We start from the raw sequence: 24,525 nt of genomic DNA, 5'->3' as shown, positions 1-24,525 counted from the left end.
CAGGGCACCTCCGGGTCTCTTCAGCGATTCCTGCGTGCTCTGCCCCGAAGGAGCAGGGCCCCTTCACTGGAGGACCTCGGCCGGGAGCTGAGGGCAGGGCACAGACCCCCCGTAGGCGGAGCGAGGAGCCCCAGGCAGCCTCCCCACAACCAAACACGGGCGGAGCTCGAAGGCTTTGGAGACCACCACGACCTTTGCAATCTGCTGGCAGGTAAGGGCTGCAGGAGGCCCAACTTCCAAACTCAGCACCTTTCTTTTCCCACCTCAAGAAACCTCCAACAAAGAACCAATCACCCTTGTACGGTTTTATGTTTTATATGGTCAACATTTCTACAGAGAATCTCACATTAGAAAACATCTGCTTGGGTACAGCAGGAGCAGTGCAGGAGGAAGGTTCAGCAGCAAAGCAGGACTGGTAACACCACAGCCAGAAATAGGGGCATACATGCCTTTAGCTGAGCTTTCAGAGCCTCTCTGAATGTTTCAGCCCCTTTTTTGCCCCCAAGCCTGCAGCAGAAGTAGGCTCTTCACTACTGTTTCAACACTCCTGTATTGAGGGAAGTGCTGCCCTGCTAAGAGGGAGCCAAAGACCAGGTTCCCCAGCACTGGCTTCCTGCTGCTTGGTACCATGTTGCCCCTATTTTGAAACCAGTGCCCCCACCACCAATCCCCAATGTGCTCATCTTACTGACAGAAACCATGAACTTTCCTCCTGGTTGCAAATGGTACCTTCACAAAGTACGTTGCTTTGCGCCACACCATTCAAAATCCTTTGCTTTCGTTTGAAACGTTACGTTGGCTGAAAAATCCAAACCAAAGCAGCAATGCAGTACGGTCAGCAGTAAAATAATAGTACAACAGTACAACAGGACAGAACACATTCACAAATGATTGGAGTCCTCCTCATCCATGTCATTATCCCAGATCAAGCTGCCAGCCTCAACCGACAGAGAGCAGAGGAAAAACCAGCACCGGCTACCACAGTACACACCAAACTCCTATTGGTCAAGAGCTGCTTTTGCTCTCTCTGTACAGATCAGAGCATGTGAGAATGGCCCCATTCTGGCCCCAAAGGACATACATAAGGGAGAGCAGGTCATCTTCAGGCATGACGTGATTCAGGGAATGGTTACTACACAGAGTTGCTTTGCAGCCTGTGAATGCGTGAAGCCATTTCAGCTGTAGCTCCCAATAAAAAGATCACTGCAGCCTCACAAGCCAGGCATTTGCTTCAGATATTCCAGTTGTGTAACTGCAAATTAATCCATGCCATTTTGTTTCCCCCCCATAGGCTTCATGTACGTAGACATCTTGAAGCATCTCTCCTCAGCGGAGCGAGGATTCACTGAGCCAGGCCTCCCTTCTGACCGGTCCACAGCTCACGGAGCTCCACTTTGCAGCCCAGATCCCTTAGCGCTGCTTTGGCCACGTCATCGCAGTCCCTGTGTGTTGCACGAGCTTCTGTTATGAGGTTCTCAGCTCCCATCTCTAAGATGGGCTGAGAAAAGTCCCGGCTCCGGGAGACCAGGTTGCGGATCAGCATGCAAGCCTGTTTCTGAGGAGAAGGAAAACGCTGATATTAGCAACAGTTTTTGTAAGGAAATATCATCCTTTCCTTTTGTAAGGAAATATATATATATATATATACCTGGGTGCAGGCACACATAAAGCCAGAGTCTAACTTCATAGAATAGAATCATGGAATGCTTTGGGTTGGAAAAGACCTTAAAGCTCATGCAGTTCCAACCCTTTGCCACAGGCAGGGACACCTTCCACTAGGCCGGGTTGCTCAAAGCTCTGTCCAGCCTGGCCTTTAAAGAACCCATCCTCCTCCTCCTCCTCCCAGGAGTAAGAGTGATGCCTGCAAGAGAAGGGTGGCATTCCACAATTTCTTGAATGTGAATTCAGGTGGATTTGAAACCCAAACCCCATTTTGCTCTTATCAGATCAGGGTGACAGATACGGGAAGCCCAGCATTTAGATGCTGCTTCTCATCACACTCAGAACCTTTTGGTATTTGTCAAGTAAAGAATAAAACCCCAAGGAAGCCGTGAACAGACCCAACACCAATCCTGAACCAACACCCAAGTGCTCTGAGGCATGTACCTGTACAGCCACCTCTCGGGGGTGTGCTTTCATGGCCTGAAGGGCCGCCAGCGCCCCGCCACCCTCCATGATGATGGAACAGTTCTCGGGCTTGCGCAGAGCCAACATGCACAAGGCTGCACAACCCTGCTCACAGATCTGCAACACAGAGGGAAGAAACACTGCCTGGAAATGGTGCTTTAAGGAAAAGAAAGCATTTGGAGCTTGTTTCCTTGTCTGGCAATTCTTTTAAAATGTATTTTTCCACTGAAACATGCTGCTCCTCTGGCACGTAAACCAAGTTTGACGTTTGGTATAAAACACTGTATCCGGTATCCATCTGATTCAAGAACAAGAAAAAAAAACCCTCATGTAGTGAAGTGGACATACCTTTATATTTACCCAAATACCTGCCAAAGCATGCCCTTAACCCACTCAACAACAACTGGATGTTAAAGTTTTCACACATTGCTTAGTTACAGACATTTAACACATGAAACCAGGTGCCCTCAATACAAGCTGTTTATCACAAGTCAGAGCAATGCTGTGGCTTGCTCCCCTCTACAGGACAAGTTACCCTGTTCCACTACAAAGCCCAAACTCCACCTCCATTCCCAACCCTGGTGGGACTTCAACCACATCCATGTGTACCTGAGGGTTGGTGAGGTGATGGCTTATGGCGAGGACAATGAGGTCTGTCGCCCCAGCGCTCACGATGGCATCTTTCACATCGTCGTTCCCTGCAACTGCTCGGATGGCGCTGAGCACCTGCTTCACCACGTCCTGTTTCCAGTCACACAAATGGGTTAGAAAGCTGCAGAGAGAGTTCTGGAGCCTTCTGACAGCCAACCAGAGCATCCCCAGCAACTGAATTCACACAGTTGTAATTCCCAGCTACAAAGAGTAACACCACTCTCAGTCACACTTTCTTGCTAGTCAGAGTAATAATGGAACTAGATGATCTTTAAGTTCCCTTCCAACCCAAACTATTCCACAATCCTGTAAGGCTGTAAGTTGGGATCAATGGCTGGGTTTCAACCCTAACCACACCTAAAAAATGCAGTCTAGCCAGAACTCTAAACTGGAAAGCATGCCCTGCTGCATTACTTCCACTCCCAAGTACACTTTATATCACTCACTGGATGGTCGATGCAGTCAGCCAGGAGAGATACCATAAAATTTAAGCCTCCAAGATCTACAATTTCTTGACAGAATTCATTCCTGACAGAGAGGCGAGAGAGGGTGGCACACAGCTCACTGAGAACACTGGAGTTATCTGTGAAGGCTGTAGGGGAGAGACCATGAACGGAGTAACTGTGAGTGAGAAAGGGTGCTGCAGGATCAAGGTGTTTCACTTTGCTTATTACAGTTAAAAAAAGAAGCAGGAAAAAGTGTATTTCACCTTCTATATTGAACCAGCACAGATGACATCCTGATCACTCTGCATCTAGAGTATAAGAGTATCTTTTCTTGGCCAGAATGCAGCACCTTAGCAGGGATAATGTGCCTGTAAACCTACACTGGGCTGTAAAATACCTCGTAGACAGACTGACAAATAGCTCCATTAACTGCCACCTTAGTGCCTCTGGAACACTCATTTTTCTCTCAGGGCATATTTCATCAAAAGAATGAAACATCGTTCGAGTGGCAAATATCTGAATCATCTCTTGGGAGCTCCAAGTTATGCCAAAGCACTGCTCTGAGATAAGAAAATCCAGATGATTCAAAACAAGGATCAACATGGGGTGAATTTTACCTTTTGCAGCTTCAATGAGGACTCTTAGCCCATCGTTTTCCAACACAATCATTTTAGCATGATCATGAGCATGGCCAAAGGGCACGCGGATGTCATCATCAAACGTCATGATCCTGAGGGCCGAGGAGGCCGTGCGGACGACATCAGCGCTGTGTCTGTGCTGGACTATGGCTCCGGTCAGGAGAGGCAGAATCCCACCTTTCACAAAGTCCTGACGGTTCTGCTCGTGCTTCAGACAGGCGTGGCGAACGCACCGGATCCCAGCCAGCACCATGTCCGCATCCTCCCTGTATTCCTGCAGAGTTTGGAGCAACAGATCCTGGCCAGCAGTGTCAAGCAGGTCTGGCTGTCCATCCAAGAGGGCAGACAAAGTATAAAAGGCTTTCAGCATTAGATTTCTGTCTCCTGAAGCCACCTGGCAGGCAGAGAACACCACAGGATAGGCACCATTCTGCCCAGCCAGGCAGCGGAACGCCAGCTGCTCTTTGCACTGAGCAGTGAAGACCACAAGCTGCTCGGCCACCTCAGCAAGGTCAGAGTCATCAACAGCTTTCCCAAGGGCATCTAAAGTCTAAAGAAGAGAACAGGAGTTAATTTTGGACCTGGACTGGGAAGGAATGAGAGCAGTTCTTTAGAGTCAGTCACATTTGTTCATTTATAATCATTGTCTAGACTTAAAATTACTTTGTCATGTTTAAGAAATGGCTGTCTTAAAGAGCAGCATGTTGTCGTCACACAGAGAGCCCTTGGAGGAACAGCAGCATCTCTGTACTTCTGCCATCACAGTGGACAGTCTGACCAGTGAACTATCAATGGTGTGCACCATTGTTTTTATATTCTTGCTGGTAAGGGTCCCTTCCAACCCAAACCATTCCATGATTTTATGACCTTTTGCATTATTCGTAGCCTGCACAACAGATGGGAGGAACTGCTTATTGAAGAGCTCACAGAGAAATGAGACAGAGGCAGAAGCACAAGGTTTGTCTCATTATTCTTATCTATTACTTAAATTCATATAACCCTGATCCTTAGAAATCAACATGAATATGGGCTCTTACCAGCAAAATCTCATGCTTTTGTTTCTGCCCATTTTCAGAGGCCGGCGGCCGCACAGCTTTCACAATATTGCTTAGGTCAACACCTGAAAGGAAAAACAAAACCCAGAATCATCTTAGGGACATCAGCTTGGGTAAAATTTGTCAAGGCAGCCACAGATTGTAAAGTGTGGATCAAGGCACGGAGATGCTGCAATGATGCTAACGTTCTGTCTAACTATAATAGTCAAATAACATCCTGGCACGAAGCATCAACTCTAATAGCGAAGTGTTAACTGGGAAATTAAAAAAACAACCATGGACCAAACCACAGTTTCACTCAGAGCAGTTTTTCAGTCTTAGCTGACTCCATGAAAGTAGGTTAGTATTAACTGTGCCAATGTTCCACTTCACAAAGGCTCTTTTCAATACCGGAGGACAGATCAATGGATTTTTGCATGCAGGTTCTCTTAAAGTTTAAGATATGGAAAACCTCAGTCTGTAATAACCCAAACTGCAAAAGCAGATGAATTTACAATACCTTGGGACTCAAACTGCTGCACAGCTTCTCTCACAGCCTCTTCAGGGTCCATCTCAAACTCTGTGATGTTTTCTTGCACTGCATCATCAAATGTTTCTTGTGTGATCTGTTTTGACCCCATTTTACTCGAACAGGATGAACCACCTCCTTGTCCTGTCAGTAAGATAGCCCACAACTAGTTTTGGCACAAAACCTTTTAGTGTTAATCAGAAACAAAGGAAGTGACTTGCTCTTTTTCAAGACAAAAGCATAGAACTCAAATCCAAAAATCTATGGGCAAAGCGATGACTGTTTTTCTTTTTCATGGGCAGAAACACACAGCAAAGAGATAAGGAGGAATTTCAGAGGCCCTGGATTTGGGTGGGGAAGCTGCTGCTGCCCTGCTGCGGGTGGGAGTTCCCGTGACACGGCTCCCTGCACCTCTCCCGCTGCAGGGCGCATACAGCCCCGAGACTCTTCATCCTCGAGGCCTCCCACAGCCTGGAGCCCCTCGGCCCTTCTCTCCCCGCTCCCACAGCAGGGTCCGGTTCATCCCCATCCCCTCCGCAGGCCCGGCCTGGCCGGGTGGATCCCGTCCCTCAGTGTTTCAGCGAGGCCTGCCCCGGCGCAGGCACAAGAAGAGGGCGCAGGTACCAGAGGACCGCCAGAGGCCTCAGTTCCCCTCCTGACCCACCTCGGTCCCCCGCGGTCCGCTGCGCCGCTCCTTCACGGGCTCCTCCCGCCGCGCTCAGAGCCCCAGCCCCAACCGGCCACCGTACGCAGGCGACAGCCGAGCCGAGCCCAGCGCGCATGCGCCAGTGCTAAACCTCACCCGGGACAACACCCGCCGTGAGAAAAACGACCCCGCGCTGCCCCAGTGCGCATGCGCCCTCCGCATGCAAGCCGCACACACGGGCAGCCACCACCCACGCATGCGCAGTATGCGGGAGCCCCCTGAAGCGGCCGGGCAGCGCGGCCTTGCCAGAGCACCGGCAGGCCGTGGGCGCTCCCGTCCCGCTGCTCCCCGCGCGGCGCGGCCCGCGCGCCGCCCTCACCGTTAGTACCGACCCGCTCCGAGGCAGCGCTGCCGCGGAACCGCCCGCCTTGACGGGAGAAGGCGGCGGCGCACAGCGCAGGCGCAGCGGAGGGAAGGGGCGGGCAAGCGGGATCCCGCGGGGGCTGCTGGGAGATCCCCGGGAGGCGGCGGCGGCGGCGGGCCCGGCGCGGGGGGGCGCCGCCTCGGTGAGGGCAGGGCCTGCTCCCGGTGGGGCGGGGCGGGGCGGGGCCTGGCGGGGCGGGGCCGTGCCTGTGGCAGCGTGGGGGGGTGGGCAGGAGGCTGCTAGGGTCGCCCTGTGAGGGGTGGGAAGGCGCCAAGCACAGCGGCTCCTCCTCACGCTGCGGTTCACCTCAGGCTGCGCCGCCCCGCACGGGGACCGGGGACCGGGGACCGGGGACGAGGAGGTGCCTGCTTCCTCCCCCCCCCAAGCCGTGCTGACGGGAATCCACCACGGCTGAGCCCAGTGAGCGGGGGGGATCCGGGGTAACGGGGAGGCAGAGGCAGGACCTTCCCCATCGGCGGTGCCCCGGCCAGGGGCGGCATTGTGCTGCTGCTTTGCCACAGGATAAAAATGGCCTCTCGGCGGATCACACGGGAGACGTTTGATGCTGTAGTGCAGGACAAAGTTAAAAGGTACCGCATGGACCGGGGTGATGCCATAGAAGATACAATCCATCGTTTTAAAGGTAATGAAACGCGGGCGTGACGGGCCCTGGATCACACTGGGTTACATTTCTTGCCTTCCATTTATGTGTATTTGCCTGAAATGCGGACTTGTGCTGGTGGTTTTCCACATCCATTTTCATTTAAGAGGCTAATGGCTTGCTATGACTGACACTATTTCGATATGGAATGCAAATTCCAGGCAGTAAAACCGAATTTCAAACAAAGGAATTCTGTTCAGGCTCCGTCGGAGAGTTGGTCCAATTTCAGGAGGTCTCCAGAGACATCTCTGCAGGGTGGAATTCTGTTGATGTCTGACAAGTTAAATAAATGCAGGAGTGCATTGGAAGCCTTTGGACCATTTATTTAATGTTAGTGTTGGAGCAGAAGCTAAAAGCAGGACATTAATCTGAACACACACAAAACATCATCTGCAGATTCTTTAATTTTCTAAATTCGAAACCTAAAATGTCTAAAAAGCCCCCACCTTTTACAATCATAGAAAATTAAGAGTTTTAATCTCTTAAAGTTGTATAAGCTCCAAAGAAATAATTTATTTTAAATAATTTGTCCAGGTTTGATTTCTGACTTTAACTCCTGGGAATAGGGAAGCTTGGATGCTTTACAGGAAATTCTGGTGCATCTGACTTTAATGGTATGTTGGATAAGTGTCTGTGGGTTTGTAGTAGATCTGATCTGGTGAAGTTCCAGAATTGAGTGTGGAAACAAAAAGTGCAGGCTTTGATAGTCTTACATCTGTAAAATCAGAGTGGAAGCCTTTTGAGCACAACGTGAGCATTTTCCAAGGCTGAGGAAGTTATGAGTAAGTGGAAAATGGGGTATAAACCATGTAACTAAACCACATAACCAAACTGTAAAGCAGAGCTGGTGTTTGAGTGAACATAGAAGTTTTAATAACTGTTTTGACTGTGTGTTTCGGTGTTGTTTAATGTGTGAGTTTTTGCTTATTTCAGTTATTCCATGTACATAAAGAAGCAAATGGGAATATTCTGATGTTAGATGTGTTACTGCTCTTCAGGAGCTTTGATCCATTGACTCTTCTAAGTGTCTAAATGTGTTTATCGGGGTTTTTTTGACACTACCTGCAGGGGATTGGTGTCTCTGTGCTTTTGTCGTTACAGCTCGCTCGAGGCCAGTCCCAAGACCAAGATACGACAACAGCTTTCATGATAATGGAAGATACGCTCACGACAACGCTCAGCACCATCCACACGATGACTGGAGTGAAGACCCCAGGGATGACTATCCAGGACCTTCCTATAGGACTCCCAATCCTCTTGTAAGGAAAGACAACTACTACCATGAACAGTTCGGTCGCCCAGCATCCCGTGACCGGGAATTTGGCCACCCGGCATCCCGTGACCGGGAATTTGGCCACCCAGCTTCACACAATAGGGAATACCGGCGTCCAGCTGCGCGCAAGCGGGAGTTTGGGCGCCAACCATCTCGTGACCAGGAGTACAGGCACCCGGCTTCCCATGACCAGGAATATGGGCACCCAGCTTCCCATGACCTGGAGTATGTGGGCCTGGCTTCTCATGACCAGGACTACTGCCCTCCTGACTCTTGGGAATCCAGTGGACCACATGAAACTGATTTTAGTTCTTCAGATATTTTAGGTGATTTTAGATCACCAGGACTCATGGAAGATGAATATGGCAATATGGAAAATCAGGAGTACGATGTAGACTTTGGAATTCAATCTGACGGCGAGTTCCGACCCCCGATTCGCAGGGGTAACAGTGGCAGGGGAAGAGCTCTCCGAGGAAAGCGTATTGCAAGGAGTGGTGTTAAAACTAAAGTATTCAAAGGAGAGATCAAAGCTCCCCACAAGAAGTGGAACACTAAAAAGCTGGAGCCAGGCCTCGATCAGACACTAGCTGAGCAGCCTGAGCCTGAAGCTGCTGAGCGACCCAGCCAGAGGCTAGTGCCCATCCAGCACCCCAGTCAAAAGTTGCCTCCGCAACCTAAGAGGCCAGCTATAACAACCCAGAGACCTATACTCAGGCTCCCAAAGCCTGCACATGTTTTCAGAAATCTCAATTTTGACCTTGTGGACAAATCAGACATTTTTTCAACATTTGGAATAGAAATTATCAAGTGGGCTGGGTTTCATGCGATAAAAACTGATGCAGAGTTTTCCCGGCTCTTCGGAGCTCTCTTTGAGCTGGAGACAGAAACCTGTGCAAAAATGCTTGCCTCCTTTAAGTGCTCCTTGAAGCCAGAACACAGAGATTATTGTTTCTTTACTATCAAGAGTTTACAACATGCTGCTCTCAAAACTCCCAAAGTGGACAATGAGTTTTTAAACATGCTGTTGGACAAAGGTGCTGTGAAAACAAAGAATTGCTTCTTTGAGATAATCAAGCCTTTTGATAAATACATAATGAGGCTCCAGGACCGCCTCCTGAAAGGTGTCACTCCGCTGCTGATGGCCTGCAATGCCTATGAGCTGAGCATCAAGACAAGTGGGTTTGGGAATCCCAGAGAAATGGCAAGTGCTTTTGAGACCACTGTCTCTCTCTGTCGTAAGTCTTTAGCACTTCTGGGGCAGACCTTTGCCTTAGCATCTGTTTTCAGGCAAGAGAAAATACTTGAGGCTGTAGGGCTCCAGGAAATGGCTCCAGCACCAACGTTGTTCCCAAACTTTGATGATTCAACATTGTTTGGAAGGGAGTACATTGAAAACTTGAAGGCTTGGTTGGAAAAGAGTGGATATCCCATTCAGATGAAAAAAACTGAGCAGGAGTCCACAGAACCGCTTATAAAACCCTCTTCTGATCCGAAAGGTAACGGGGTAAACTGTTGTAAGATACTTGGCAGGATGTAATGTCTTTATTTGTCACTAGCATTTTATTGTCATTTTAATGGTTTCATTAGGTCAGGATTTCCCCGTTCTGGGAATTCCATGTGAATCTTGGCACGTGCTTATATTGAAATGTAGGATTTCCACCTAGTGCCCTGGACCTCTTCAGCTGCCCCCCAGTGCCAGCCGTGGAGGGAGGCCATGCCTGCAGATGCAACTGCCTGCATTAGGGGGAGTATTTGCACCTAAGCAGAGCTGCAGGTGTTACTATCAGTGCTTTTAGCAGATGCAGATGTCTTGGAAGTTGTTTCTATATTACCATCTATAGGAATAGATCTCCTCTACTCTATTAGACCAGCTAGTTCGTCTTCTAAAGCATTCTTACTCACTGCTACACTCATCTGTTTTTTCCTAATTGAACCTCATCTGCTTTCTCAGGGAGGTCTTGCAGCACTGACAGTGAATGATTTGGAGCTCCTCCATTCCCAATTGTGTTCACATATACTTATTTTGCACAAATTCCCTTTGGTGCAATCGGTAATTGCCTTTCAAAAGATGGCTTCACTTGCCCAGGATGGCCAAGGGTGAGTTTCTTAAACCACAGCCACTGCTCAGAATAAACTGTTCTAGAATCTAAGTTGAGTTGAGAAAAGAGAAAGTTTGAGGTTTCCTTCACTTATATATTAAGTGCAGCCTTTTTCTGTATTAATGTTGAAAAATCACAAATGTCAGTGTGCCAAAGAATAAAAAAGATGGCACACTGATGTGCTGTGGATGAGCAGAATGCAGTGACTGCTTTTCTCTCTCCCCACAGTCCCACAGCGAGCCGATCGGAAGGTTGTACAGACAATTGAAGAGCTGGTGACCAGCATGATGTCAGGAACCTTGTCTGCCAAAGAGAGGACTGCTCAGAAGAGCTGCCCTGAGTATTGGTAGGTGTGTTTGAACAGTGTGTTGTAATGCTGCTTGCTGGCAAAGATCTGTGGAATAGATTTAATTAAATCTAATATTCATTGGATGGGTGTAAGATCAAAGCCTATTGTATATTTAATCAGACTTTCTGAGCTCATTACATCTCCTGATACCCCTGGAAAATGTCCTGTTGCTTCTGTTTTGTCTTGTAGCTCATGATGTTTTTGATCTGTCAGTAATGGCTGCACCTCAATCCAAACGCAGGGCGTTAAAAGCAATTTGCATGCACAAGATGAGAATAGGAAGCAAATGTAGTTGGTATAAACACACAGTGAGGTGACAGACTTACTGATCTTATGTTCTAAATAATGCTGGAAAAGGAAAGCTGAAAGCTGAGACACTTCCAAGTGTGATGATCTTTTAATCTGACAGTATCTCTTAATGTGTGAATTACAGCATAGCTGCTTAATTACTAGCCAAATGATTTATGTCAAACCCCTCCATCATTTACTTCCTTGGCATGCTTTACTCGCTGCTGTACAAGTGGAGTTGGGTGTTATTCTGAGGCTAATGTTAGTCTAGCAACTTGTGTACACCCCTGGAAAAAAGGATCAATTGCTGCAGACGTTCTGCTCTGAGAATCTGAGCTCAGTTGTGCTTTCAGCTCAGGCTTTCATTTTGTTGATGTGATGTTATTTAGGTTCTTGTCTGATGAAGATAGTCTGGAATACAAGTATTACAGACTCAAGTTAGCAGAGATGCAAAGGCGGATGTCACCTGGCACAGAAGTGGGTGTGGAGGGCAGAACACTGGAAGGCTCTGCAGCAGAAGCTGTGCGGGCCATGCTCTATGCCAGGAAGGTGGCGAGTATTAAGAGAAGGCTGTTTAAAAGGAAAAGGCTTGGGATCAGCACACAGCGCGCAGCTCGAGGAAGGAAGGGGAAGAGAGCATCCACAGGGACACAGACTGTGCTTTCAGCTGGGACGGTGCTGAAGCACCAGGACAAGCATCTTCAAGGTTCAGTCCAGACAAAGCCTTCTGCCTCAGAACCCAGCCTGGGTGAGAAGAGCTCTTCCCTGGATGCCACCTCACCCTCACAGTGTGCTGCTGGTTCAGAGGTGTCTCTGGCAGAAGAAGAAAGGGCAGATTCTGAGGGTTTCTCAGCACCACCTGACCTCCTCCCGCCGTTGCCCTCTCAGTTTCCTGATGGTATGTTAAGCTGCAAGATTAGATTTTCAACTGTAAGTTATATGAGAAAAATATTTGCTTTGAATGTTCTGGAAATAACCAAAATCACTTATTTTGCTAAAGTAGTTCTCAACTGTACTGAGCTTCCAGTAGTGCAGGTTTTGGATGAAACTGTACATAACCAGCTTTCTGTTTCTTGCAGTGGATGCTAAAACAATGGAAACTGCTGAGAAACTCGCCAAGTTTGTTGCTCAGGTAGGACCAGAGATTGAGCAGTTCAGCATCGATAACAGCACGGACAACCCAGACCTTTGGTGAGTGAGGCACATGTTCAGCTGTGGGAATGGGCTCATAAGGAAAATCAGAATGCACTGAGGCAGTTACTAAGGAGATACTTCCTTTTCTGGTGTGTTGAATGTATGCTTTTATTCAGTGTGTTTGGGAACAGAGGAATTCTGAGCAATACTCCCTGTTGTCCTGCTCAATACCTACAGTAATGGTAAATACCTGAAACATTGCTTCTCCCAAATGTGTACATGCACTGATAGATGTATTTTATTTTTGATATCCTAGGTAATCAGCTTGCATCTTGAAACAGTTTCTGCCAAAGTAGTTTCAGTCTTGTTCATTTTTGAAGCAAGGCTCTGATTACAGTAGCCCAAGTGCTGTGCTGTGAATTAGCACAGGTTTTCTCTTGTAGTCATACTGTACTAGTAAAAAGGGAGCCCTGTTGTCTCTTCTGTCTCTCAGAATCAGTACCCCTATTGCCACATAGGCCACATGACTGACATTCAGAAGACCCAAATTCTCCTGTGGGGTCTGCTGTCTGCCTTCTGGGTCATCCCAAGCTGGCATCTTGTCGTAGTGTCTCGAACTATATAATGCAGCTAACTGTACTGAAATCTTTACAGCACACATTGAGATATGCTGCTGCAAACTCAATCTGTGAGAACTGAGGAGAACCATTACTGTTGTTGGGGAATCCTACAGATCTACAAAATATTATTAAGAGCTTTATTTCTGTTGTCTCACTTCATGGTAGCTAAAGACAATCACTTTCTGATGTTATTTCACTTAATTTTTGCTCAGGTTTCTACAGGATCGAAACAGTTCTGCCTTCAAATTTTACCGAATGAAAGTCTATGAGTTGTGCCCATCCATTAACTTCAGTGCTGTGTCAGAAGCAGCTGATGGTGGGGAGAGTGCTAAACCTGAAGAGACAAATCTGGATATTTTGGAAGAGGAAGAGGAGGAAGAAGAAGAGGAGGAAGAAGATAACGAGGAGGAGGCTGAGTTTGAGGACGATATCTCCCAGTCTTTGGAAGGAATGGATATGGAGCAAGCAGAGGAGGGAGAAGAGGATGACATGTCAGCAGGTAGAAGTGTGGAAAACCTAGCTGAAGAGATGATTTCCAAACCAGGAGAGGAAATGTCCACAGGTGAAGTGCAGCTAGCCACATCATCTGATGGTGCTGTACCAAATCTGTCGACACAGGCGTCCACTCCTGCTCCTGGAACCCCATTTCCTCGCAAACGAATCAGCAGCAAGTCTCTGAAAGTGGGTATGATTCCGGCATCCAAAAGGATTTGCCTCATAGAAGAACCAAAAGGTGAGTGTTACTTAAAGGATATTTTGTAGGTATCAGTAAAGAATTCCTGTTTTTTATGTACTTTGTTGCTGACTGCTGCTGGCTAAAAGAATTAATTCAGCTGACAAAGCAGAACGTGAATAAACCGTGTGAGTTTTTGTATTGTAGTGCAATAGCGAAGTTCACATCATCATTCCTCAAATATTCCCTAAGTAGATGTGAATGTTATCCACTCTCTGCTACTTAAAAACCTCCCAGTAGTAGTTTTATTGGGTTTATTTGGTCAGTGTACATAAGGTTTAACAGACTTAAGGAGAGTACTGAACAGACTTCGAGTGTTTGACTAAACGTGTTCCAACTGTGGATTGGCCTGTCAAATGATGTCCATATGGCCACAGCAAGGGCGGGTCATGATAGTCCAAGACTTGAGAGATAAGTAGCTTAAAACTGATTCTGTGTGCTCTGCAGCTGCTTTAACAAATGGCTTTTCTTTGCATAATGATTTTTATTGGTGAAGGTTATAATTTGTGAGATGAAAATTGTATACAATAACCTCATTTAAGTCCAGGCTGAATTTTCTATGAGTATTACAGAAGCTGAGGGAAATGAAAGACCTAAAGTCCTTTATAATGTATCATCCATCAGTGTATTGCTGGCGGAATATGTCCAAAACTAAATACATGCGTGTACTAATTACCTTATTTGTGGTGGAGGTGGGGGAAAAAGTTCTTACCATTTCTCTTTGTCTTGGTTTTATTCTGATCTTTCTTGTTGGTTCTGATTTTAGGCCAAGGAACTGAGTTGAGTCCTGCTTGAGATGTACTTGGGGAGTTCTGCATGAAAGTAGTTTTTACAGCTGAATTTTGTCTTTGATTTGACTTGCAGTGCACGAACCTGTCAGAATTGCTTATGATAGGCCCCGTGGTTGCCCAGTTACAAAGAAGAAGAAGGTAAAGAACTCTTCTGGTTTGTTATTGCACTCTGAGAGCCCACTGGCTTTACAAGAGACCCCCTCTGAAAATGTGTCATTGCCATAAAGTCAGCTTAAAACCTGAAGAGCCTGATCCTAGAAGCCAGGACTAAACCTCAGGGCAGCCATGGCTCCTGTTGTCTTGTAACTACCTGTGTCAAAAGGCAACATTTAATGATTACAGCACTATTGAAAAGATGTGCATTATCGTTGTCTTCTATTAAAATACAAAAGCTAAAAAGGAAGAAAGGAATCAGTGCATTGCTGTCTGGAAAACAGGCTGTAATTTCCCACAACTGGGGAGATGTTCTGTATTTGTAATGGAGGTTCAATCATTAGATCATTCAATAGTTGATATTAAATAACAGAACTACCTTTTAAAACATGATTCTTTGCTATTTTAATAACGTAATTAAACAGTTTGAGAACCTGAAATATACATATATTTAACTGGCAAGTCAGGTGTCTTCTCTTTGGTAGACTTGCTCTTGTGTGGCCAGTGAAGTGCTGCTTAGGAGATATTCCTGTATATCCAGAAATTTGGACACAGTTTGGGAAGCAGGTGGGGATTTGAGGGATTTTTAATCCATGGTCTCCCTGTATAACAAAAAAACCTCTACCCTTTGTTTTTTCTGGGGTTATTTTTCTCTCCACAGAAACCAAAAGATTTGGAATTTTCACACAAGAAGCTGACAAACAGGAATGTGGGTTTCCAGATGCTTCAGAAGATGGGCTGGCAGGAAGGACATGGCCTTGGTTCACGAGGAAAAGGAATCAGAGAGCCTGTAAAAGTGTATGTAATGGGGACACAGTGCAGAGATCTGCCACCTCTGGAAAAGGCTGGGATTCTCCTGGTCACCAGGTCTCTCTAAGCACCTAGGTGGGCCAGTTCAGTTGTTGGTTTCCTTCCTCATGTTGGCCTCTGGCCTCAGCAAAGCTGAACGTGGAGACTTCACGTGTCTCTGGCCAGGCAGGCAAAGCCTGGTCTGAATGGAGGGTGGCTGTTTCATGCCATCTGATTTGACATCCCTGAAGGCTGCAGCATGAATGCTGCAGTGTGTGGACACTCCCTAAAGATACAGAAGTGCCCCGTTCTTCAGGAGGTGGGTTTTGTTTGCTGGATTTAGGTTTGGGGTTTTTAATACATAGTATTATCCTAGGGATCTCCTTGCTGCCACACCAGCTACACAACACATAAATAGGCTTTAGGAATGTCATACACTGTACTCCTAGGTGTAGGCAACACATTTATTTTCGCTCTAATTACATGATTCATTCCAGTGCACACTGAAAGAGGTAAGTGCATCTGCCAGAAGGTAAGTGTGCTTTTTCCTTTAAAACATCCTTTTGGTTTTGAATCTTCATTTTGTCTTTTAAAGTTGCTGCATCCAGTGTCCACTGCTGCCAGCATGGGGAACAGGTAATACCTCCTTCAGCTCTCTGACTGACTAAGGAGGTAGAAACTGTTTGTTTCTCTCTCAACCCGTACAACAAGCTTTCTCGTCCACACATGCAATCTGTGGTTTAACAGTTTTCCTTCTCCAGGGGTTTCTGTGTTCTTTTTGTTCCTTGGACCCTCCTGGTCATTTTAACTGGTGGGATAGTGCGGTTGTTTCCTTTTTCCTTAGAGCTCCCTCTGGTCCAGTGGCCATCACTAGATTTTCTGTATTTCCTTTTCCAGCAGCAGATGGACAATGTGACAGCACTGTACTTCCCCTGCAGCTCTCACAGTCACCACTTTGGCTGTTAACCTCAAAACTCCTTGGGACCAAATCTGAGTAACTTTTGTTTCTGTATCTCCCGCACAAGTTTGGCTGCACAGTTAGTCATGAGTGATTCAGTTGTGTCTGGTCTGTCAGCTCCCCACATTCTCAATGTTTCTGCCCATCTTTAACTGCAGTTTTAATACGTGAAAATACTGTTTTTCCAGCTTGAGTCCCTGGCTGTGTCACTCTTGTAAAGCCACTTGCAAAGAGCAGTGCAGAACTGCTTCCTGTACCTCTAATAAGAATGTGTTGACTTTTTCTGTAACATAGCGAGAACTCCCTGGTTTTGATTATCTCCCTGGTGTGCATGTCTCTCTACTGTCCCATCCAAGTCATTCTTTGGACAGTATACTGGGACGATCTCAGTGAGGTTGAAACCAGTGCAGTTTAAATCTTGCTTTCTCCTGTTAGTTGCTTTGATCCAGTGCAGTTGGTTAGTTTGTCTTTCATTTAGTTAACCTGCTCCTCCCTTTTGAAAACCACCAGCTACTCTTCTACTGATGAATTGTTTGAAACTGCACATGCTGCCTGATCTCATTCTCTAAGCAGGAGGGGATGGATTAATAATTGGAGAGACTCCAGTTGCAGTATAGATTGTGCCCTGATCATTGTATAACACTGGTATCTAAACCCAGTGTATTCAGGCACATCATTTGTTACACAAAGAAACTTGAGGCCCTGTTTTGTTAGGAAAGCTTAAAGCTTGTCTTTGGCTGTGGCAGCAAGATGTATTTGCAGGTTTGAGGAGATTTTGATGTATGTTACTGTAGGAGATCCATGAACTGCATGGTGACTCCTGATGGAAATGATGCCTCCAGAGATTTTAAATGGAATTTCAAGTTAGTCTTGAGGGCTGTTCCCTGTCTTGAGCTGTGGGTCTCACCAGGTTTAAGGTTCAAGAGATGTTTAAAAACCCCCAACCAACCAGCCCCCACTCAAAGGGAGAGCATTACTATGGGACAGACCCTGCTCTGAGTGATTATCTCATGTCTTTAATGAGGTTTTTTTAGTTTGGAAGTAATCTAAAAGGGAGTTGTAGTGTAAATAGAAACCAAGCCAGCCAAAATTGTCTGTTCTTTCTGGTTGGAAGTATGAAGCAGCCATTGTGTAATAGGAGAGTCTGCTTCAAACAGGTTGTACTGCAAAAGAGCAAAAATAGCCATGTTTTGGGAGGTCTTTTAGGTGATTTAACTTTTAACCACAATAGAAAACGTAAGTGAACTTGATGATACAGCTGCCAAGTCACACTGTCCCATTTGGGACAAGAAAAACAGCACCCAGCTTTCTGCTGTGGGCTGTAAAGTTGAATTTGCTTTTTAGAGTCTGAATATTCTCTCAGAATTGCACAATCTACTTGGCTGACGTGGATCCATTATGACAGAAATTGGATAAGAATAAGTTTTCTTTACTTCAAGTCCTCAGATTTTACCCTGAGAGCACAGCAAACCTGATCTGAGCACATGGGGCAATCTAAAAAGGTTTTCCTACTTCAATATTATCTAAAGATTTTGCTACACTAGCACAGAGGATCATTCCTTTGGCAGAGGTTTCATTCGTCTTGGCTTTGTAATGTCTCTGTTCTATGCACACAGCCTGGAGAAAGAGATGGGGTTTCATTATTTGTACCTCTGTATTCTTGTGGGTCACCTACTTCCAGGGTAGAAAGTAGGTTTGATGTTGCTGAGGCCTGTCTGCTCCTGTTGGCATGTTTGGGTGAAGAGAGGAATTAATGGCTCATTTCATTTGTGGAAGGGCAGGACTTGTCTGGGGTGTGTGTCTTGCTTTCGGGGCTAGACATTTTAAGCAGCATTATGATTCTTTGGTAAAATTGTCATCTTTTATGCAGTTACATGGTGTTTCCTTCAAGTCTCTGACTTCTGTCATTTTTGAAATGTAAGAAACAAGGCCATTTTTGACATCTTTTCAACAGAGGATCTTGTATACCATGAATAAAGTGGTTAAAGTTCATGCAAGAATTTGATCTGTTGGATGACTGTATCTTCACTGCTCCCTTAATAGCCTAGGAGCATTTTCTTCTGGTGGGTATTTGCATGTGCAATGGGAGGTGGGATTGTTTTATGGTTGATCTCATGTGCCAGGTACGAAGCCTCCACTCCCCCTCTCCCCCAGTGAAGCAGAATTGCTTTCCACTTGAATTGTGTCTATGTTGGAAGCTATTGTTTAGATCTCTTCTGCACATTGTCAAATGTAACAGAAACAGAGTGTTCTAACTATTCATTTTACTCCCTAGGGGTGCTACCTCTGCAGGGGAGGGCTTGGGTGTTGCAGGGGAAGAAAATAAAGAAGATGCATTTGATGTTTTCCGTCAAAGAATGATACAAATGTACAGGCAGAAAAGAGCCAGTAAATAGGTATGTGCAATGGACACGTCTGCTTTCTGAATTCCTGCAAACATTAACGTACCAGGGCTTTTTAAGTCTTCCTTTACCAAGAAAATGTTACTATTCCCATGAGCATATCTGGCTTCTTACCATTTCCTGAGAATCCAGAGCCACGTTGAACTGCTTTGAACTGCTGAATTACCCCCAGTCTTACTTTCTAGGTTTGACATAAAGACTCGCTCGCTAGAAAGTGCACGGATATGCAAAGGCTGCTTGTGAAAGCTCCTCGGCAGAGCATGCCAGTATGAAGAACACTTTGTTCTATAGTAGTGGACTTGAATACTAATGTATTAAGACATTTTCCAAGATTCAAGTTAGTCTTGTGTTTAATTGTGCAAGCTAACGACTTGGATGTCATCTTCTGAGGAAGAAACAACTGATTTTGTTCTCGGAAGTGCCTGCTCACCTCTTTCTTTGGCCAAGTATTCCTGTTTTGTGATGAGATGGCTTACCAAAAAAACCCAGAATAAGCAGCATGAAAAATATGATTTGGCCTGCTTTGGCTCTGATCCTTTCTGAAACCAAGAATCTTCTCAAGTTCAGATCTTGCAAGGCAGGTCAGATTTTATTACACTACGTTTTGTTGATGGTCTGATCTTCTCTTCTACTTCTGGAGTCTGCATAAAGCAGTTTCCTTTCCTCCACATGCCAGTTTTAAGAAGAGTCTCTACCTGTGTGCTTATTTCACATAGGAATCTAGACTTTAAAAGCAGGATGAATAACAGAGTTCATCTGAGCCTGAGAACGCTAAAACTGTTCCTTGAAAGCCTCTGCTTAGTCTTGCTGTAAGCAACAAGTAATATATATTTTAAGTGTATTTTTTGGGTTTACACGAATTTGCAGCTCTTGTCCAGCAAATTCTTGACTAATTACTTTCCTTCTCAGAGCATTTTAAGCCATGAGCAGGTGCAGTTCATGTGGCTGCAGAAGATCCTGAAGAAAACACCTGGAAGTCAGCTATTCAGAAGTCATCTGGAAGTGGATGATCAGTTTTATAAGACCATCAATTTAGAGAGTTATTTGTTTTCTTTTAAACATTTGTTCTGCAGAAGTTCTGTTACTGAAAAATCCCATGACATAAGACAAAAAAAGCTTGTACTTTTAAGGGACTATTCCACAACTTCCTGAAAGTGAAGACTGGACTAATCTACTGTGCTTCAGAAAAAAACATTACCTGACTGCTTGGTGAAGCAGCTCTGAAGATGAGGAAGATTTCAGTGTTACCACAAATAAAGATTTGAGGTCTGATCATTCATCTTTATCTGACTTGCACATCAATAAGGGATCTGTGACTGGACTACTGAGAGAATTTAATAGTGCACTTGTAGTGTATTCATTCCCATCATTAGGCAAAACTCTTCACTTGAACGTTATATTACCAAAACCTACTTTGCTGAAGTTTTCTTGAAGAGAGTTGATCTTGAGCTGATGCATGTCTTGCTTACTAGCAGTGGGTGTTTGTCTTGCTGATGTTCCCATCCCACACCATGCTTCTTGCAGAGCACAGAGCTTGTGGTCCACCACTAATAGCACCCCCCTGTCCCATGGCAGCACCTTGCATTACTCACTGACATATATGCAAGAAACTGTTCTTCAGTTACCAGCTTGCCTGTGCCTGCTGTTTAAGGAACAGAATCATACTCTTTCCCCATTAAAACCCCTGTTGGTTGAAAGGGGATGTCTTCATTCGATAGCAACAGGCTTTTCCTTGTAACAACCAGTTTTAGTTTATGAATGCAAGTTTGGGTTTGTTTTTTTTTTCCTTTGTGGGTCTTTGAAACCATAAGAAACAATTGTGTTGCAGTGTAATTTTCAGATCGCTCTGGTTTTGTTGCCTTGAAGCACATCATCACTGAATAAAACCACACTGGCTGGTACAGAACAATACATTGGTGGTTCTGTTTTTCCACGAATATCACACGTGTCTTCACCCTTTATGTTACAAGAAGTTGAAGCATGAAGGATATAAGAAGTGAGTTTATCTGATTGTCAGACTTGGTTAAGGACTTTTGATAGCCCAGCCATTTCTCATAGGCTTTACTTGGAGATGTTTAAAATCCTCAATCATTTTGGAGCACAGGCTTGAAAGGTCTCAGTTACAGTCCTTGGCAATGTATGCTTACCTGTTAAGTTCCTATTTGGGTGTTCTTTGCTGCCTCTCTTTCCTGTGCCTAATACATGGTAAAACTTGAGCCTTTCAAAAAGGAGATCTGTCAGTCACAGTCTGGTTTAGAATGGCACCTGAACCACTGGTGCTGGCCTCTGATTTATTTCTCAGACCCACTCAAAAGGCTTCAGCTTTTCTTTCCGTGTCACTGATGAGGCTGCCAGTGTGGCCATTCCCAGTTTTATTTCCCTGCCACCTTCCAGTTCAGCTCTTCTTTCGCATTTCCATTTTGGAAGGATTCTTGACACTCGTTCTGCTGTTTGCAGCAAGGCACGAAGTGGAGGTTCGCAGCAGGTTTCAACCTCTCGGGGCCAGGTCAGCATTCTGCACTGCTCTGGTGTTAAACCACGTTTGGTGGGCAGAGGTTGGGGTGCATTTGTGAAACACCTCACCCAAGCTGGGAAATGGTACTGTCCTTTCTGAGGGCAGTTCAATTTACTGTAATGCTGTCTTGAGAATGAACGTGAACACTGGGAAAATCTGAATCTGCTGCCCTGGATGACTGTTACATGGGCTGTCTTTCTTGTGCCAAACTTGAATTTTGGACAAGATACCAGCAGAGAGTCCTGGTGCTGAGATTCCAGTGTTGCTCTCAAGTGGGTTACCCTTGCCACTTTATCTTGTTTTCCCAAGACCTTATGCTCCTTTTGCCAAAGGAATTCCCTTTTAGTTTGACCTGCTTTTGCAGGCTGATTAGCAAATTTGAAGTACTTGTACATGTGAAACATTTGTTATGCAGATGCGTTGCCTTGTTTCAAGTTTACTAGCTTCTTTTCTGTTATTTTAGTTCCAGGCTCTCTTCCATGAAGACTGCAAGCTTCAGTGAACATTTTAACTAACTTCAGTGGTGTGTCTACTGTCTTTTGGTTGGTTTTTTTGCCATTAATCTTGTAGAGCAATTTGCTAGTTTCTGTTCCGTGTGAGTTGGCAGTAGTGCTAAGCTAGTAACAACTAGATATTTATGTTACTGGATAACTGACATTTCTTCCTAGTGTAAGTAAACATGTTAGCATTGTTAATCTTTTAATATCTGCAATAAATGTAGAACTAAACGATTTCTGGTTTAAATGTTTTGCTTGTGAATTTGGCCATTTGTAAGAGATATGCATCACTTTGGCACTAACAAGTGGAATTGAGATTATGCAGTGTTACGTTAGTGTAAAGCAGGATTTTATAGTGTATGAGGGAAGGAAGGTCCCTCTGTTTCTGTGCTGCTAAATGTCTCTGTGGAGAATACCCACTAAATCATTTCTCAGTTGGTTTTTCATGTGGCTTCTAGGGCATTAAATCTATCCTCGGCAGTGTTACTCCCCACATGAGCACCCAAATGGTCCTGCCCCAGTCAGAATGTGAGAGTTTTACCCTTTATTCCCACGTCCCAGTCATTAGTTGTCTCGGATTTTCTTGGTGGACTGACTTTCAAAGAGCAGAGCTTTCTCTTTACATATGTGTGGTTTACTGTTGCCTTTAAATTCAAATTCCTTTTTTAGACAGGATATGAGGGGAAAATTGCACCGAGCTGAAATGTAACACTTGTGCAGCCAGCCGCCTTCTGTCGAGAGGTAAAGTGAGAGTGGGCGCTTGGGAAAGACACCAGCCAGGTCTCTTGTCCCTTGCTTTTATCCTGACAGCTAGGAAAGGCTTTACAGAGGCAAGTTCCACCCCTGGCTACTCGTTTTTCCTCCTTTTCCTTCAAAAAGTGGTTATATGTGAGGACCTGGTTCTAGAGTAAAGGATGTTTGCTCTCGCTGGAGAGAAATGAGATCCCCATTCTGGGGAGGTGCCCTAACAGTAGAACTACAGTCAGTAATATGCTGTTTGGAGTAATTGTGTTGGATTAATTGAGATGTTTTCTCTTTTTTTTTTTTGCCTTCAAAGCTTTTTTTTTTTTTTTTTTTCCTGCTGTAATACCAGGGACATTTTCCTATTTATTTTGGGGATTATTTTGAAGAAGACAACTCCAGCATCCTTAGTGTGAACACTTAATCTGTGCTGAGATGATTGTTCTCTAAGTCAATGTACAGTATATTTTCTATTGATATCCCATTCTGCTTTGAAGTTAATCCTGATGTATCATGCCCAAAGCGAGTCTGGACTTAGAAATTCAAATGTTATTTGAGATGGTTTCTATCCTACAAGCAGGTATATTTTCTAATTAAATAGGAAGTCCTGAAAGTCCTGTATCATCTTTAATCCTGCATATCTCATGACTGAGTGGCCAATCGCAACCAGACTGTAGATTTGAGCAATAATAAACACCTTAAACGAGAATATGCTCAAAGAACAAGAGGGTACTTCTAAAAAGAAACAGTTTTCTGTGAACCTTGTCAAGTAGGAAACTTGCTGAATTGCAGCAAGGCTGGAATCTGTTTGCATTATCTGTGGGCAATAAAGTTACTGCTGTTTAAGAAAGTGCTGGCACGCGGTGTGTTCTCTTCAGCTTTTTTGTGCCGGATTGCTGGCGGTTGAAGGTTGTGCTGATTTCCGTGACGATTCTTTCCTAGCCAAGACTTTGAAGGGGGAGGTTGTGTTTTGTTATCCCACCACAAGGTAATAAAGCAGTAGAAAGCAGCAAACCCAGATGTGAGTTCTAAAACAGCTGCGTCTTTGGCAGAGGTTCATTAGGGACTCCTTGATTTACGGATAACAAAAGGTTTATCTTGGAACAGTTGCCAAGCCTTATTTTCAGAAACTGGAACTATTGTTGGATGGGAAATGGGAATTTAGAGAAACCATCTAAAAGGAGAGCTCATGAGATGGTCACCACACAAAAACGGAGAGAGAATCTCTAACTTATGTCTTTATTTGATGCCATAGCCGTTCCTGCGGGTCATTTACCGGGGCCAGAGGGAGTTGTGGTTGCAAATGCTGCGCACAGGAACACCCACACTGTTTTACTGTGTGATCCTGGTCATTAAACACCAGTCTTTAAGAGGCTGTACATCAGTTCCCATCCGTAGACTTCTGTCGTTCATGAACATAACTCCTTGAGGTGCTGGGTTCTTTAGGGGTGATGGGACATGGAGAAATCCAGTGTTTGGAAGCAGCAGCTTCCACAGGCTCGGCCTGCTGCAGGGGTCGAGCACGCAGGCAGCCAGCAGGTGAGATGGGCTTCGCCATGTGGCGGGGGCAGCGTTCCTGCTCCTCTTCCCTATGGATCCCAGCACAGCGCTGCCCCATTCCACATCTCCCCCCGCTGCCCCGCTCTGCTCCGTCCCCAGCCCCGGCTGCGGCTCCGGCCCTGGCCATGGGGCAAGGGCTAAAGTGGGGAGGGGCGGTGTCACGTGACCAACGGTCGTTCCTGAGGCTGAGGAGGGCGCCGCCATCTTGGGGCTGTGCGTGCTGAGGGGAGCGGGGCTGATGCCCAGCCTCGGCGCTGGCTGCGGGGTGTGTGGGGTTCCCTGAGCACCGAGGAGGCTCCGTGGGGTGGTGCAGGGTTGGGGTGTTGCGGGGGGGACCATGGGTGCTTTGTACCTCTTCCCCCTCAGGCTTGTGTCAGCTCTGCGCATGGTGCAGTCCAGAAACTGCCCTTGGGGAAGGGGCTGAAGCAAAACGTGCTTGGGGGGGGGGGGGGGGGGGAGGTCAGAGT

The 24,525-nt window shown here is 45.8% G+C and overlaps 2 protein-coding genes across 11 annotated transcripts; one reads left to right on the top strand and one right to left on the bottom strand.

The window, feature by feature from the left end:
- Positions 1 to 296: 296 nt before the first annotated feature.
- On the bottom strand, positions 297 to 6,543 carry ARMC6 (armadillo repeat containing 6). 6 transcript variants are annotated; one of them, XR_010616808.1, is made up of 9 exons: positions 6,090 to 6,443; positions 5,417 to 5,569; positions 4,900 to 4,982; positions 3,842 to 4,412; positions 3,225 to 3,370; positions 2,737 to 2,868; positions 2,107 to 2,244; positions 1,649 to 1,861; positions 1,472 to 1,555 (listed from the first exon to the last, which is right to left on the bottom strand). XR_010616808.1 is itself a non-coding variant. In XM_065699558.1 (8 exons), the coding sequence occupies exons 2-8, from the start codon at positions 5,535 to 5,537 to the stop codon at positions 1,343 to 1,345; spliced, it is 1,404 nt and encodes a 467-aa protein (XP_065555630.1). In that variant the 5' UTR covers positions 5,538 to 5,569; positions 6,464 to 6,543; the 3' UTR covers positions 297 to 1,342. The 6 variants fall into 6 exon arrangements, 5 of the variants coding, with proteins under 5 accessions (XP_065555630.1, XP_065555629.1, XP_065555628.1 ...); XM_065699558.1 differs by lacking the exons at positions 1,649 to 1,861; positions 6,090 to 6,443 and adding an exon at positions 6,464 to 6,543 and having other exon boundaries at positions 297 to 1,555; XM_065699557.1 differs by lacking the exons at positions 1,649 to 1,861; positions 6,090 to 6,443 and adding an exon at positions 6,451 to 6,532 and having other exon boundaries at positions 297 to 1,555.
- On the top strand, positions 6,360 to 23,348 carry SUGP2 (SURP and G-patch domain containing 2). Of its 5 annotated transcripts, none has more exons than XM_065699551.1 (11): positions 6,360 to 6,451; positions 6,987 to 7,138; positions 8,258 to 9,925; positions 10,757 to 10,874; positions 11,555 to 12,063; positions 12,245 to 12,356; positions 13,132 to 13,652; positions 14,517 to 14,581; positions 15,258 to 15,394; positions 18,619 to 18,739; positions 18,931 to 23,348. In XM_065699551.1, the coding sequence occupies exons 2-10, from the start codon at positions 7,024 to 7,026 to the stop codon at positions 18,737 to 18,739; spliced, it is 3,366 nt and encodes a 1,121-aa protein (XP_065555623.1). In that variant the 5' UTR covers positions 6,360 to 6,451; positions 6,987 to 7,023; the 3' UTR covers positions 18,931 to 23,348. The 5 variants fall into 5 exon arrangements, with proteins under 5 accessions (XP_065555623.1, XP_065555626.1, XP_065555624.1 ...); XM_065699554.1 differs by lacking the exon at positions 6,360 to 6,451 and adding an exon at positions 6,580 to 6,637; XM_065699552.1 differs by lacking the exon at positions 6,360 to 6,451 and adding an exon at positions 6,584 to 6,637 and having other exon boundaries at positions 7,017 to 7,138.
- The last annotated feature ends 1,177 nt before the right edge of the window (positions 23,349 to 24,525 follow it).

This window comes from Lathamus discolor, chromosome 21 (assembly GCF_037157495.1).
Source record: "Lathamus discolor isolate bLatDis1 chromosome 21, bLatDis1.hap1, whole genome shotgun sequence".
NCBI lineage: Eukaryota > Metazoa > Chordata > Aves > Psittaciformes > Psittacidae > Lathamus > Lathamus discolor.
The sequence above is the reverse complement of the archived record's forward strand: the minus strand, read 5'-3'. Positions and strand labels throughout refer to the sequence as shown.